This window comes from Trachinotus anak, unplaced genomic scaffold (assembly GCF_046630095.1).
Source record: "Trachinotus anak isolate AG129_WGS33_773 ecotype Australia unplaced genomic scaffold, CSIRO_AGI_Tana_v1 ptg000007l, whole genome shotgun sequence".
In the NCBI taxonomy this organism is placed as follows: Eukaryota; Metazoa; Chordata; class Actinopteri; order Carangiformes; family Carangidae; genus Trachinotus; species Trachinotus anak.
Window position 1 is genome coordinate 611,082 of NW_027273858.1, and position 16,894 is coordinate 627,975.

A 16,894-nucleotide genomic window follows, 5' to 3' on the forward strand; every position below is an offset into this window, starting at 1 on the left:
TGCAGTAAGAAACAAAAAGAGAAAGTGTCTCATCTCAGATCAGAGATCAAACGCAGCTGTTGACACAGTTCAACCTAAAAACAGCGACGTGAGGGAAACTACAGGGGATTCTGGGATCATGTATGTTGGACGTATAGACTATAGACTACTTCTATAATAACTCCAGGACACGTGGGGTCATAAACGTGCAGATTACTGATGTAATCCAGGACGTGAACATCATCCAATTCTACAGGGTCACTGAAAACAGCAGAGGAGAGATGAGATTTACACCTGGACCAGGAGTGTGTGTGTGTGTGTGTGTGTGTGTGTGTGTGTGTGTGTGTGTGTGTGTGTGTGTGTATGTGTGTGTGTGTGTGTGTGTGTGTGTGTGTGTGTGTGTGTGTGTGTGTGTGTGTATGTGTGTGTGTGTGTGTGTGTGTGTGTGTATGTGTGTGTGTGTATGTGTGTGTGTGTGTGTGTGTGTGTGTGTGTGTGTGTGTGTGTGTGTGTGTAAAGGGATCTTTGATTCAAAAATACAATAACATCACAGTTCCTCCTGTTAATCTTTCACCCCCTGATTGAGGCTAAAATAGTAAAATAAAAACTGTTTTGACGCGACGGAGCCTCCGTAATCTCGTTACAACAAACCCAGAGTCTGAAGCTGGAGTCTGCACAGAGAGAGAGGAGTTCACTCTTCCTTGTTGTCCTGATTCATCAGGATAAAACTGCTCGTTAACATTTTTCCTCCAGTTTGTTGCACTGATTTACTGGAAATATTCTCCACCTAAACTCCACCTATAACACAGGCGGGCAGAGACCTCCTCCCTCAGACAGTCCAGCAGGGCCTCTACTGCCCCCTGATGGATCCCACACAAAACTATTCAAACACACACTTTGAAACTGCTGGAAATATGAAGGCCTCAGTCACATCCTCACAGACGATGATGTTTCTGTTTCAGCACCGCTCTGGATCAGACATCACAAAGACCTTCACAATAAAAGATCAAAGTAAGACACAGCAAATACACACACAGTGTGAAAGTAACAGAGATGACTAAGGCAGGCGTCGCACACACAGAGCGCCAACAGTGAATTCTGACGTCACGTAATTCAACTGTTATGACATCAGTACAGACAGTGAGCAACCAGGAAAATCATCAGAAAATACAGAGCAAAGAATGAATGTGTGTGTGGATCTGAACACACACACACACACACACACACACACACACACACACACACACACACACACCTCCTCAGTAATATAAAGTCTTCATCAGCCTCATCTTCAACATCATTTTCATCAACAGGGAGAATGTTTCCCTCCAAACTCCCAGAGAAACAAAGATGACTTGTTTGTGTGTTGTTGTCTCTCTACATCTTCCATTAAACCATTAAACCATTAAACCATTAAACACATTAAACACATTAAACACACATTACATGTACATGAGCAGAAAACCAGCAGCTTTTCCTGCAGGTGATGAAAAACCAACTGAATCACTTCCTGTTGTCAAACTTCACAGTTTCCTGTTTGACTTTCCTGCAGGTGAGTTTTTCATCTCTTATTTTTAATATCTATATTCATTTACCAGTTTGGTTCCATCACATCTCAGCCGTCAGCTGTGACTCAGCTTCAGTGACACAGACACTGATCCCTGAATTCTCCCTCCTCACCACCTGCAGGACGTCTGTGGATTCTGATTGGCTCTCACGGACGGCGTGCAGAGGAGAGAGTCTGTGTGTTTCATACAGAGCATGAGTTGCTGCCTCCACCCTCTGATGCATTGCATTGTGGGACAGCAGTATAATGACCCGTTCACATGCTGCTGGTTGGACACTGAGTTTTAATCTGGTCTCCTCTGCAGAGGGAACTGTCTGCGTGAACTTGAACGGAGCTGGTGTCTTACCTCAGGGTTAAATCTGCTTCCTCAGGTTGTGATGCGTTTTCTCTCTCCTGTGGACAGCCAATCAGAGAGCAGCTCTCGGTCGGGCCAGCTGGTGCCGCTCGGTCCGAAGTCCCTCCAGTCTGCTGCTGCACCACGGACTGAAGACACACAGGGAGGTGGTCCAAACACAGACACCCTGCCCTGTCTCTCTCTCACACACACACACACACACACACACACACACACACACACACACACACACACACACACACATCAAAACATGTGCATGTGTGGCTCCGACACAAAAGCGAGAAAGAGGCCCAGAGACGACTGAGTGTTTCAGCATGAGCAGGAATGTCTTAATGGCTGTGTGTGTGTGTGTGTGTGAGCATGATTGTGTGTGTGTGTGTGTGTGTGTGTGTGTGTGTGAGCATGATTGTGTGTGTGTGTGTGTGTGAGCATGATTGTGTGTGTGTGTGTGTGTGTGTGTGTGTGAGCATGAGTGTGTGTGTGTGTGTGTGTGTGAGCATGAGTGTGTGTGTGTGTGTGTGTGTGTGTGTGAGCATGATTGTGTGTGTGTGTGTGTGTGTGTGAGCATGAGTGTGTGTGTGTGTGTGTGAGCATGAGTGTGTGTGTGTGTGTGTGTGTGTGTGTGTGTGTGAGCATGAGTGTGTGTGTGTGTGTGTGTGTGTGTGTGTGTATGTATGTGTTACAGAGACACTGTGTCACTGTATGAATCTTTAGTTTATTTCCTGAGGATGTGAATGAGACGTTCACTGTGTAAAACCCTGTGACGCCCCCACAGGCTGCAGTGTTTCAGCCACAACGTTCATGGAAGTGACCAACAGGACGATCAACACATTGATTATTGATCTGCTGTTTAATCTGCAGGTGGAGATGAGAAGTTTGCTCTGAGGATGACGACACAGTAAAGATCGGCGGGAATATGACGCTCTATAAAACAACAACAAAAAACAAACATGAAAAACACAAATGTGTGGATATTTTGTACGAATATGATCATATCAGCACATCTTAAATAAATAAATAAATAATAATAATAATCTATTTTCCAAATGAATGACTTCAAACAGGATCTAGATTTTAGAATTTGAGCCGTCTGCTCATTTATTATCAAATGATCATCTATTAAAATTTAATCTTAGCCTTAATTATTTAACCATTAAATTATATTTTCTGTCAGTTTCTATCTAATATCTCACAGCTCTCTGTATTCTGTAATAAAAGATGTTTTAAACTTTACTCATCGGAACTTTTTTAATGTTAACTTGATTTTGAGTTTATTATTATTATCAAAAACGTGTGAATAGTTTTGTCTGATTTCATGAAACAGTGCAGTTCACAGCATTTAACACCAAGTTGATTATTTTCCACATAAGTTTGCATTATTGTTGTATGAAGTAAATTGTTCTGGACTTTTTGTAGAAAAGACAAAATGTTAAAAACACTGAGAATTAAAATAAATAGAAACAGTAGAAGCTGCAGACTCAGGTCGACAGACAGTGGAACTCCAGGAGGTGAAGCAGCTGTGTGTGTGTGCAGGTGTGTGACAGAGAAACACTACACACATGTACACACATGTACACAAGTGTACATGTGTGCATGAGAAATAAGACCTTAACACTTTTGACTGTGTTTAAAAAGCTTTGCAGCATTTTCAGAAATATGGATACGAGACAGAGAAACTCGTGTTGTACAGTGTGAGCTTGTGTGTGTACATGTGTGGCTTTGTGTGTGTGTGTGTGTGTGTGTGTGTGTGTGTGTGTGTAGGTGTTGGGATGGAGGGGCCGCCACTGTTACTGCCCCTGGCCCAGCGAGGGAGACAGTTTGGCGGGCAGCCAGGACTGACCGGGGCCCTGAGACGTCCCAGAGTGTGACCTGGAGACCTGCCTGTCGCTCCACATGAGCATCAAACACACACACGTACACACGCAGCAGCCAATGGGGTTAGTCAAGGATGGCAATAAGTGTCTGTGTGTGTGTTTGGGTTGCTCATTGATTGTCTATGAGCAGTTCTGAATGTGTGTGTGTGTGTGTGTACTGTTACAGTTACAGTCCAGTCTAAAGGTTTTTAAAGCTCCATCCAGTCTAAAGGTAGATGTCCATGTGTTTGTGATTCTAAAGCAGGTCTAGGTTCTATATTAACACTGTGAAAGTATCAAAGCCTCAGTCCACAGAGAAATGCACACAGCCTGTATTCAGACACTGAGCCTTAAAACCAGCCGTCAGGACTTCTGGAACTTTGTGATGTCACAACAAAGCAGCCACGCCCCAAGCCCCGCCCACCCGGACCCACCCTCCAACCTTGCAGGATTTGGTTTGTTTGTCTGAAATCTGCTGTATTTTTATTGGATCATTCAGAAAACAGTCAGCCAATCAGAAGAGAGGCTCAGATCCTTTTGGTTCTTAAACCACAAATATGGAAATCAACACTTCAACTAAAAACACAGGAAAGGTGTAAAATGTGGGACCTTTAAAGACAGAATCTCTCTCCGCTCCCTCCAGCAGATGACCCTAATGAGGTGGCCTCAGTGTCGCACCTGTGTCCACACAGGACGAAGCTGATATTTAACCTCTGAGACATCTGGTCTCGACAGAAAACATGAACATTTTAGGAAACGTACTTTCTTTTTCCGAGACAAAAGAAATCAAGACAAACAGTCTCTTCATTATCACGTCTCCCTCTGCTGTTTCCCAGACGAGCAGCCGACCTTCAAACCAGCGAGATCCAGGTCACATGTTCATGTTTCTGACCCCTGGGCCTTGTTTACCCCTTCTCTCCATCCTCACACACACACACACACCATCCCCCTCTCAGCCCTCTAGCAGTTTGCTGTTGTATGGAAACACAGCTAACCCTGCTGCCCTCTGAGTGTTCCTGCTAAACCAACCAACCAACCCATCTGCCCATCCAGTCGATACTTCACCTATTGTTAGTGGGAGCGACACACACACACACACACACACACACACACAGCAGGGTTATCATAATGAACACACAGACTGAAAGCTGAAAACACTGGAAACAAACTGTTATTGACTTTCACTTGATCATTTTTTCTGACAAACTGAGTTCAGTTATTTTACTGCTCGGGGCCAAAAATGCTTTTTCTCTCTTGTTGCATTGATTCAATATGATCAGTGCTGAGAGGATTTGTTTATTAATTGATTAGTTGACCAATATAAAATTCATCGTTGGCAATTTTTGATTGATTAGTTATTTCAATACAATTGTAAACTGACTGTTTGACTTTTAGACTGTAAGTGTTTCATTAAAATTAATCCTAACCTGAACCAACCAACTTTTACTTTGAAAATTCATACATTATCTCTCGTGATATCGTTCCAGTTTCCTGCAGCAGTCTGCGGCCCCCCGGGGCCACGGCTTGAATGTGAAAACAGTGTTTACATTTCAGTTTAGCAAAATATTGTTTTTTCAAACAGTTTGAAAAAAAACAAAAAACCACCTCATGTGAGCAGATATATATATATATATTTTTAATTCACCTGTTTGCACATTCAGCAGATTAATGGAAACACAGCGACTGTCAGTGTCATGTAGTCACTGAAGATGACTCCAAATATTTTACAAATGCCAACTTTTCTAAGAGCGGTGACCCGACATCTGTGTCCTCAGTCCCTCTTCGTCTTTTATCGTTCTCCAGCGAGGAGAAGCCAGGACTGTCCCGGGCCCCGAGCTAAGAGCTAAGCTAATCCAGCTGGGACCTTAGACTGAGACATTTGTGTCAGTGCTCGGTAGAACTTGTACCTGAACTGAAGCCAAACTGTCCAGACCCACAGATCTCAACACCATTAATGTGTCTGATTTTTTATGTCAAGATCTGAAAATTATTTCCTGAGAAATTGAGGAAAATGTGGGAAAATGTCCAATTTCACAAAGTTAGTGATAAAAAAACATCCTGGATCCGTCTCTTTAACTGGATCAGACCCACAATTTAATGGGTTTGGTCCTGGTCCAGGACCCATTCCCCAACCCAGTCTGGTTTAAACCGGTTCAGGACTTTTTTTGGTGTAAATCTGCTGAAAAACAAACAAATAAACAGAAATATATTTATGTGTGTGTGTGAAACAGACACACACACTGTACAACACAAATTACAGCAGCAACAGTAACAGAAGAAGTCAGAGCTGAAAACACACACACACCGTGCATTGTTAATGGGAGTGAGGCGCTCTGTGTTTGACTGTGGTTGAGTGAGGAGGCGGCGACACGTCAAACAGCATCAACATCAAACTCAGCTCAAGTTGAAGTGCGGCTCGCCAGCGCCGCCCTGCTGCTGCTGCACGGTCACTGCAGCTCATCTGAGCCCCGTCTGCTGCTAGAGCCCGTCTGTGACCTCTGACCCCCGACACACAAAGAATAGTTACTGCTGAGTGTCTGATTAGTTCACTGACAGCTGGAGAGAGAGACGCATCATGTGGAGGCCCCCTGGTGGCTGAGGTGCATCATCATCATCATTATAATTATTGATGCTCTTCTTTCTGTTTCCTTTTCAATATTATTGTGAGCAGCTGTTTTCCAGATGTTTCCTGTGCTGAGTCCTGTGACAGTTTGTCTGTAGCCTGTTGGTCTGTTTGGATCAGATCCAGATTCAGACTCGTTCACATCAACAAACAAACGTTCAAACAGCAGAGACTTTCTTCTTCTCTGGTGTCTGACCCCGTCGTTCTGCTGATGTGACGTCATGATGCTGCTGAGATGTGATTAACATGCTGTCAGGAGAGTTTTCTGTATAAACACTGCATGAACTGGTTCAGTCAGAAAAACTGTTATGAATCTTATTATAAATCAACAGCTGCAGCTTTTTGAATCAATCAACCCCTGAATCCTGAATTCTAATACTGTTCAACTGAATTATTATTCCTCAACCTCATTTTCAATGATCTGTCGATTGATTTAAAGACAATAATTGTCAGATGTATTGATTATAAAAATAATTGTTGGCTACAGCCTTTAAGGTCTTCTATGATGAATTTATGATTCAATATGAACTGAAATAATACAGTCCAAGGCCACAGGATGAAGAACCGTCACAGTGATTTCCTTCAAATTTGCACTTAATGAAATTATGTAGAACCACATGATGAGGTGTAAAACTGGGGGTTTAATCAAGGATCAATAATCAATAATCACAGAGAAACATGTTGAACAAATGTAAATTCTGCTGAGAGGAGAAACCAGTGAAGCAAAGAGGAAAGATAACATGGGAGAGAGAGGTGAGTGTGTGTGTGTGTGTGTTTGTGTTTGTGTGTTTATTTCAAACACAAACACACACACACACACACACCATCGCCATGATTACAACTCTGATTCAAAGTGTTTCTATTTGAACTCTGAGGATTAAGTCGCTGACTTTAATGTTCCCGCAGGGCTGAGTGTGTGTGTGTGTGTGTGTGTGTGTGTGTGTGTGTCGGATTAGTCTCTATTTGAAGTGTGAGGTCTGACCTAATCTGCAGGTCTCTGTAAACAGATGCAGTGATCCTGTCTGAACACAGTGTTCACTGCCAACGTTACACAACACACACACACACACACACACACACACACACAGATTTCTGCTTCCTATAGACTGTGCAGTAATGTAATATTCACGTTGATGACCTCTGACCTCCACTGGAGGATCCCGGTGTCAGATGTGGACTCAGCCTCTTTCCTTTTCTCCAGATCTTCTGGTTCTCAGCTGTTCTGGATTCTCACGGTCCGAACTTCTCCTGGGACCATGACCTGACCTCAGATCAGCTGAGGCAGCTTCTGATAAATGATCTGGTTGATGAATGAACCAAACTGATCCCTCATCATCATCTTCATCTTCAGCTTCATCAGAACCTCGAGTGGCACCAGCTTCAGGTTCAGCTTCACACCATCAGATGTTTATCTGTAAACTTTGGCGGGAAACGGTCGCTCCCTCTGGAGGGAACACGACAGACCTACTGAACCACCTTAAAGGAAGCAGGTGAAGAACATGCTGAGATTGAAGAGAATATTAAATATTGGTTCTGGGCGCTGCTCCAGGTCTACTGCAGGAACCCAGACCAGAGAACCCTTTAGGAACAGCAGCAGCAGCTTGCCGCTCGCCACCGGGCCTCGTGTTGTTTTGAGACGGCTGACAGGTCGAGTCAAAACAGAGAGAGCGAGGGAGGAAGATGGAAGAGGAGGAGGAAGAGGAGGAGGAAGACCGAAGGGGCTAAAAAAAAAAAAACCTGCAGAGGGCTGAGCTCTGCTTTCAGGGGGTTTGGTACAAGGATGGACACGGGAGGTGGGGATCGGGGGGGGGCATTTACAGAGCTGCTGTTTCTGAGGCTTTATTTTTATCACATCCACATTTCCTGCAGCCGGAGGTGACGTGTCTCTGCTGCTCGTACGTCGGGGTAATACCAGCACATAAAACACCAGACTGTCGCTTTCACACTGCGTTTTCACAGGATACACAAAGCATCACCCTGTTCGTAGCCTTTGTGCTAAGCTAAGCTAACCAGCAGCTGGCTGGTTCCCTTCCTGTGTGAACCTGAGAAAGAAACGTTCAGACGTCACCGTATTCGATCAGACGTCAGACCTGAAGCTGTCGAGTCTTGACTCTGCTTCTTTATTGGATGTTTTGTGATGTGAAAAGGTAGGTCGCAGTAAAAAGAACAAGCTTTGCCTCTGAAAGGAGAAAGTAGCATGAAATGAAAACCTGTTATTGTACTTGAGTAAATGCACCTGTTCTCTCCACCTGTGGCTGTTTCCTCTGACCTCTGCTCGTCAGGTGACGTGTGAGCGCTCCGGCGGTCAGCGGCCACACAAACAACCACGACCTCAGCGGTGTGAAGCGGCTGTGTGGGACTGACCCAGAAAGCCGAGATGCGGCACAGATCTCATTCATTTTCTGGGGATTTTCAGCACAGATTACAAAGGCTCTACCCCATTTGTTTTGTAACAAGCATGTGAAGTCAACACTAATACAAACGCCGTGGCTCTGAACTTCAAAATGCCAGGGGACCTTTTTAGAGGCTTATGGCTGTTGAGCACATCCAACGCTCGGGGAGCAGAAGCCCCGTTAAGCTCCGAGGGCAAAGTACTTCTTTGATTGTTTGTTCAAAATCTCTTCCAAAAGCCACCGGACAAAAACGAAGGGCGGATTATCCTCTGGTGGGAGGAAATGAAATTCTTCAGACGAGGCACTTAAACAGGTTTCTGGATGAATGACGGGGCTCTGCTGTGTGTGTGTGTGTGTGTGAGAGATGCACATTTATGACTTGTTAACTCATGATTCAAGGACTCATTCCACCAATCAAGGAAACTGAAGGTCTGTAGCCTCCATCAGGCAGTAAAGCTCAGCAGAGTTCCAGTTCATCCACAGGAGCTGGAGCTGAGCTCCGGACTCTGATCTGTCAACGTCTTAAACATCAAACTTTAAGAACCATTTCTTCTGCTCTGTCTCAGTTTGTGTGCGTCGGTTCCCGCTCTGAGGGCAGACGGGTGCAGAGCCCTGTCAGTACCTGGATGCTTCCCTCCAAACAGTCAACAGTTATTTCTAAGGTCAATAATGAACCTTTAAAGGCAAAGTTAGAAAACTGTGAATGTTTGATGAGTAAATTAAAGCTTTTGTTGTGTGTTTTTAAGCCTTGTCGAAACACAGGATGTGTTGTTGTGGGAGAAGTGTATCGTGAACATCAGTGTTTACATCTCCACAGGGAAGCTTTAATTTCTCCTGGAGGAGGTGCAGCAGTTCAAGTGGTTTCTCACTGAGCGTGCTGTAATGTCTGGCTCTCCCACAGTCGCCGTGTCTTCATCCCAGTTTGGAACGAGGCCTGTGAACGTCCACCTCGTTAGCTGACTGAACTCCTGGGAAAACCCAGACTCTCCCTCAGTGGGAACATGGTCCTAATCTTCTTCCCCTCGTTAGACTTTAAACAAACCCAGTGATCAATGAGTACTGGTCTGGAAAAAAAGGGGAACTTGAGCCTATTAGTGGTTTTTTGGAGACCAGGCGGGTCCTTCAGTAACGGGGTCAGGAGCCTGTTGGCCTCCTAACACGTAGCGACTCTGCAGGCCTCGAAGCTGTCTCCTCACCTCAGCCTCACATGGCGGCCCGCAGCGCCCCTCATTCATTTGAATATTTTCTGGGCTGATGAGGATGCGAGGGCGGCGGACTGCGGGCCAAGAGAGTAACATGATTGCAGGGGACAAAATAATGACCAGACGCTGCAAAGTTGCTAAAGTGTGTCATACATTATTATGCAAGCAGGGCAGCATGTGGCTGAGACAGAACAAGAGGAGGGAGCGATGTTGAGCCTGAGCCATTTGCCAAGAGTCGATCAAACGGATGAACCGAGCCGATATCTGACGCCGTTTCCTTCCTTTAACAGAAGCTGCACTCGAATCCTTGACTGAAGTGCCATGAATACTGACCTGAGTAAATCAGTGGAGTGGTGAAGAGTCCAGGTTGGACCTGACCTCTCATGACCAGACACTCACTGTACGTCATTACACATTTCATGTTTTATTACTAACTGATGCCACATTTAATTATTTCTGTTTTCATCTGTCAGTGGTTTATATGCAGTTAAACAGATTTCACCTTTAATGGATCACACTTTATGTTTTTATGTGTTGCTGCAGTAACTTTTTTTTCCTCTTTCTACATTTATATAATCAGGTTTATTCTTCTTATTTAGATTTTATAGAATATTACAGTGTATTTGTGAGAATTTTCTGCAGTACACACAGTATCTATTTACTGATTTACTTTGCTTTATCTCTTATATATTTACTCACTGAATTTTTCTTCTTTCCACAGACTGGATATCACATCTGGAAGTTTTATAAATGATGTGTTTTAGTTTTGAGGCTGTGAAGGGTCCTGACTGGAAAAACTAAATGCCAACCCAGACTCATCTGACCCTCAGTGTGGATCCTGTGACCAGGACCCAAAGTGCATGAGTGCTCACACGGCAGCGCCTGACCAACCGTACAGTTCTCACCTGAAGCTAATGTTGCTCATGTAGCTAATGTTAGCATGAGTTCACAGGAAGTAGTGAGATCTTAGTTCCTTTCATTCAGGACCTGCGTTGATGGACTGACTTACTGCTCTGTAAATGGAGATAGGAGTATCATCGTTACACCAGATGCTCAGAGGTCAGAGGATCACCCGTTCGGGAGAGGAGGTTTCCCATGATGCCTTGAGGGAGCGAGGAAAGGCTGCAGTGGCTGAGAGCCTAATCACACACTAATGTAGATGTATATGACTGTGCCTGCAGAGGCAGATGATTAGAGCGAGGCGGCTGAGGAAGTGAAGCTCTGCACTGGAGACAAACAGGAAGCTGCAGGACAGTTTGAAGAATGAACCTTTTCTCCGTCAGTTCATCGCTGTGAGGCGACACTGAGTGAAACCTGAACTAACCTGAGCTCCTCCGTCAGTCAGGACATGTGACAGTAAAATAAAACCTCTTTAAACTGGTGACGTCCAGGTCATGACCCTGTTTCCTCTTTCTGAGCTCAACACACTGCAACTGAAGACAAACCTGCAAACACACAAACATTCAAACATCCAGATACTCACTACACAAACACGCTGCATGGTTTGTATGGATGTATTATAATACATTTATAATAATGCATCTGTGTGCTCCAGTCAGGTTCATCACTTTTTAATGTCCCCTGGAAACACGTCTGTTGTGTTGTATTTGCAGCTCTTGTGTTGTCACACTGATGTTTTCTGAATGTGTTTGTGTTTCTTTACGTTGCGCTGAGCTCTCAGGGCCACCGTACGTTCCTGACCTGGTGTCACATGAATAAAGCAGCACACAACAACAAGACTCAAAACATTCACAACAACACAACGGTAACAATTCAGCTTTGCAGCACAGGCAGTCACGTTTTTCAGGAATGATGCATTTTCATTTCAGAAAACAAACCGACTCATTTCTATTTAACGTGAGTCTGTGTTTGATTCTCATTCAGCAGAGTCAAGAACAAACCATGAGAAAGAGAAACTTTCATCACCTGTGTTTAATAACCACGTCGCAGTCGGGCCTTTAAATAAACGTACATGGAATATGAGTCGTCAGGGCCGAGTGTCGCTCAGCGTCACTGCTCTGTAGTTCAGTGATGAGAACAGGTTCACGACGGTGGGAAAGCAGTGAGTTACATCATTGTGCTGCTTATTCTACATATGTTTTATATCTGATTTAACAATCAGAGAAAGGCACCAGAAACCTGTGAGTTTGGAACAACAGGGAACAACTGTGCGCGTCACTCGGCCCTGTTCAGGTTTAAAATATAAATAAAAACAAAAAAGATGAAAAAAAAAAAAAAACATCATTCATCATTTCATCAACTTCCGAGTCAGATATTCACACAAAGTCACAACCGTTTACATCTTTTCTTCTCAGGACGTTTCCCCTCCCCCACACTACGGGTTGCTGTTACACTATGTCGTAATAAAAAACGCTTCATCGTCCGACTTCCACAAACGTCCAAATCTGACTTGAACATCATTAACAAATGAAGGAATAAAACAAAGAGGATGAGAAAGTTAAAGTTTGGTCTGCAGAGCTGCTGCTGATCACACGGAACAAAACAAATGTGAAGCCTGAATTTTTAATATTTGTTTTGAAGAGAAGATTCAGGATCTGATCAGCAGGACAAACAACTGCTGGTCAGGACGTCAACTTAAAGTCCATGGAACCATTTTTTAATCGTTTTCTGACTCATCATAAACCAAATGATTCATCATTCAACAAAAAAGTCTGCAAATTATAGAAATAACTTATTTAAATTTGATATAATGTGAAACTGTTGTGTTTTTTAAACCCTGTGTGTTGTTTATGTGTTAATGTTTTCGTGTGTGTGTCTCAGCAGCAGGTCGACAGTGGATTTTGGACCAGAACCAGGAGCTGATGAAAACAGTCATGTTGTGTTGGTTTCATGTCTGAACATACTCAGGACAAACAACCATTTTATCCACTTCATGGTTTTAAGTTCAAGCTTTTTCTTCTCCCTCCGTCTCCATCACCACAGTCGAGTTTAAAGCAGCTCGACCGTGAATCACTTTGGCCACATTAAAAATGTGCAGCTGGATTTTTTAAAATTGAATTCACGGTTTTATTTCCTCTCTCCAGGAATGTTGTTAAACTGTGTTTCCAAAAAGTTTCCTCACACCTTTCATGTTTCAAAATAAAAGTTTGAATATTTCTGTATGTAGCTTTTTTCTCCACAGTTCAGCTGTTGGTCCCACGTCAGCAGATAAAAACCACAACCTCCTCTCAGTTTCCTCTAAAGTCAGAGGAGACTCACACAAAAGACTTCACACCACAACTTAACACAATCGGCTTCGTCCTCTGATGTCACGTTGTTGTCACACTGGGGGGAAACGCTGCAGCGTCTGCTGTCGCTCTCGTCCGAGTTTCAAATATCTGAACCGAGGTGGAGAAACTCCTCCTCCGTCATGACTCAAGTATCTGAAGGAACAGAATCAGTTCTGGCCCGGTTCAGGACCGTCAGGGTCGGTATTGTCTGTACTGTGAAGCCAGAGGGTTGCTGGTTCCAAACTGGAGCGGTGCCGTGGACCCTCCAAACGCAGTTCTGTAACTCTGAGATGAAGGCACCCCGCCCCCGCCCACACCCAGTCCAAACCCACCCAGACCCTGCACACCCAGTCCCAGCCCGCCGCCGGGCCGCACCAAGCCCTGATTCAGCATCCCTGCATAGGGAGAGGCACCATAGGCGAGTCCCAGGCCTCCGTAGGGCCTGTGGGTGTGGTGCCCCGGAGCGGGGAGGACCACCGGCTGCACGTTCCTCCCCGGTGTGTCGAAGGAGAACTCTGGAGGGGGGCTGCTGTGTTTGGAGGGCGTGGAGGTCAGCGGGTCCAGCTCTCCTCCCGAGGACAACAGCAGAGGAGGCAGAGCAGAGGAGGAGAGGGGGGCGTAGCCATCGGCATGGCCCAGAGGAGGACCGGAGGGGGAGGAGGAGGCGGAGAGGGCCCCGGTCAGGAGAGGTCTGGTCCAGTCGTCTTTAAAGATCTGGACGGTCAGCGTGGAGACCAGCGGCAGCAGCCGGTTGGTGACGTGAGCCAGAACCAGCTGCTCGTTGGCATCACGGCGGATACGAACGTGTGCAGAGCCGGCCTGAAACAGAAAGGTAGAGGGGAAGGGCAGGGAGGGGCAGATGGGCAATAAGATCAGGAAGAGGGGGCAGAATGTAAACAACAGGCTTTAATGTTTAGATTATACTGACATAAAGTTCTTTAGAAAACAATCTTCAAAAAGACAAATAATTGTTATTTAAAGGGACTATATGTCAGTTTTCTGTTCAGCTGAACGTGGTTTCTTGTTGAGAGCGGGTGGTGGTGAGTGTTGCTTGATAAGAGCTTCAGCCATCATTGTGTTTATGAGACAAGAGGTTATAACACGTCCTCTGAGCAGCTGCAGCTTCAGGACAGACTGGAGGAGCTAGCTGGTTAGCATGCTAACTTAAGTTTGATGCTGAACTGTGTCACAGTTCAGGGGTCACATCCTTCAGTTCAGAGCTTCATCCTTCCTTTGTTTTAACAGTCGTAATGGGCTCTGCTGCACAATGAATCCTGGGATAGGTTGGGCCATGAACGATTCACCCGTTGGATCCTTGTTGCTCAGGAAAAGAAAGACACATTTGAAGGAGCCTTTGAAATGGGACAGTCTGGGCACACTGCTGTGACATAATCAGTCTTCAAATGCAGCCTCTGAAGGACGGGACACAGCTCTAGCCCGGGAACTAAACAGCTGTTAATGCTAATGTTAGCTATGTAGCAATAGCAAAACTTACAGCTCCTTCAAAGACAATCAAGTGCTAAGTGCTTTAAGATGCTTTTTAAAAGGCTAAACTTAAAAATAAAACAAGAAATAAAAAGTTATTTTTTCCTACACAAACAGGAGGAAACAGTGCTTTTGTTGGGGACTATTTTCAGCAGTGGATTAATCCACATTTGGTGCTCTACTGAGTATTTGGGGCAGCAGGACGGTGTGTGTGGGAGTGAGTCTAAATGAACGACAGTGTGTGTGTTCATGGTGAAGATGGGGCAGCAGCGTGGATCACTGATGTGTTTAAACAGTGGATCAGAATGAGGTTATGACACTAACAGGTGCTGCTGGGTTTCATATAAAATAATAATAATTCACTTTCCTCCATCTTTTCCGTCACGATGCTGCTTCATCAGTCTGGAACAGCTGGTTACATAAACACGACAATGACTGGAGCTCTCACTGCACCTCCACCCTCAACCTTTAACTTCTAATTCTGACCTTAAACACAGACACAGGCCTTCACTGTGTCCTTGTTTCCTAATTTCACCACCCTCATGGGGATGTTCAGTCCTCAAAAGGACAGACTGTACACACAGACACAGACACACACAGACACACACACACACACACACACACACACACACACACAGACACACACACACAGCGACTCCCCCCGTGGGGCAGAAGTGCAGTCAGAGGGTCAAATCAGTTTGGACAGCTGCTCTGTTAGCAGTGGGCCAACAACCAACAGTTGTGTAACGGCAGCAACATCAGTGACAACGACAACGACAACGACAACAACAACAACAGGAGCAGCAGCATCGATAACACAAATAAAAACAACTATAAAAGCAGCTTCAGCACCAAGGTAAACAGAGGACGCTGCTCCACCTGGAGGCAGCAGGAGGTACCACACTGTGCATGCACACACACACACACACACACACACACACACACACACACACACACACACACACACACACACACACACACACACACACACACACACACACACACACACACACACACTCTAAAATCATGATTAAAACAAACTGATACTAACTCTGGTTTCGTCTGGATCCGACCACCTACATCAGATCATATTCATAAATAAAATCTGTTTATTTTTGTCTCTTGTATCTGGTTAAAAACTCGAGTGTGTTTCTCATTTCAAAACCTGGAACAACAGACATGAGTGATGATAATATTTTGTTTTGATGTGAAAGTTAAGATGTGATTCGATACACTGTGTGTGTTAAAGTCTGGACTGTGATGTGAGGATGATGATTGTGTGACCTGCACTTTATGACAACGTTTCCTTCTCTTCTGTGACGCATGTTAACATGACACTGACTTCCTGGTCAACTTCTGTTTGAATGTGTTGTCAGTTTTTGTGATGTGTGTGTGTGTGTGTGTGTGTGTGTGTTTAGCTCAGGAAATACGATAGTGAACAACACACAGGTGATAAAGGTTTGGGCTGTTCACTCATTCATGTCTCCCTGTGTGATGCAGTTTTTCTGCAGCAAGCAGGTGATTGAAGTTTTGGAAATTTAAGATTCATCATCGATTGTTTAAAGGAACCATTTACACAGATTTGGAGACTATAGTTCACGTTTTTTAATTGATTGGCTGATAACTGATTATGAAAGCTGCTTCAAGTTAGCATCAGTAATGAGAACTTGTGTGTACACCCTATTACAGACATGTCACTAACACACTAACTGTACTGAACAAACAGACAACAAACAAACAACAGCAAAAACACCGCAGAAGAAGAGGAGATATAACAAGTCACATGACACAGGAAGTGGTTCTTGTATTGGATCGAACCTTCAATCAAACGGTTCAATTATCTACAATCAGTTGTTTCTTTCAGAAAGCAGAGTGTGTTTCTGTAAGAAGTCAAACAGGTGCGTGTGTGCGTGTGTGTGTGCGCACTTCCCAGGACCTCAGCCGCCCTGAAAGCCAGCTGGGCTTGTTTGCCGTAGCTACGACAACATCCAACACACACACGAGACGATGACGACAACTCAGACAGAAACAGCAGCAACAACAGCATTCCCTCCAAAGAGAGAGAGAGAGAGAGAGAGAGAGAGAGAGAGAGAGAGAGAGAGAGAGAGAGAGAGAGAATCTCTCCGCATGAACGACTTGTTCCTTCTTTTCGTCCGAGTGAACAAATCTCTGCAGATCGTCGCCATGAAGCCACGAATGACAGAGAG

General features: G+C 44.7%; 1 protein-coding gene and 1 long non-coding RNA gene across 2 annotated transcripts in view; one reads left to right on the forward strand and one right to left on the reverse strand.

Moving 5' to 3' along the window:
* The first annotated feature begins 8,075 nt into the window (after positions 1-8,075).
* LOC139622497 (uncharacterized) lies at positions 8,076-11,353 on the forward strand. The gene is made up of 3 exons (XR_011691291.1): positions 8,076-8,524; positions 10,263-10,372; positions 10,694-11,353. It is a non-coding gene; the product is annotated as an uncharacterized lncRNA (long non-coding RNA).
* A 533-nt stretch (positions 11,354-11,886) lies between these two features.
* The window catches only part of slc30a6 (solute carrier family 30 member 6), a 53,266-nt gene continuing 48,258 nt past the window's right edge, over positions 11,887-16,894 (reverse strand). Inside the window, exon 15 of the mRNA XM_071479826.1 lies at positions 11,887-14,021. Within this exon, the coding sequence (XP_071335927.1) occupies positions 13,395-14,021 (627 nt within the window). The 3' untranslated portion in view covers positions 11,887-13,394. The remainder of the gene's footprint in view (positions 14,022-16,894) is intronic.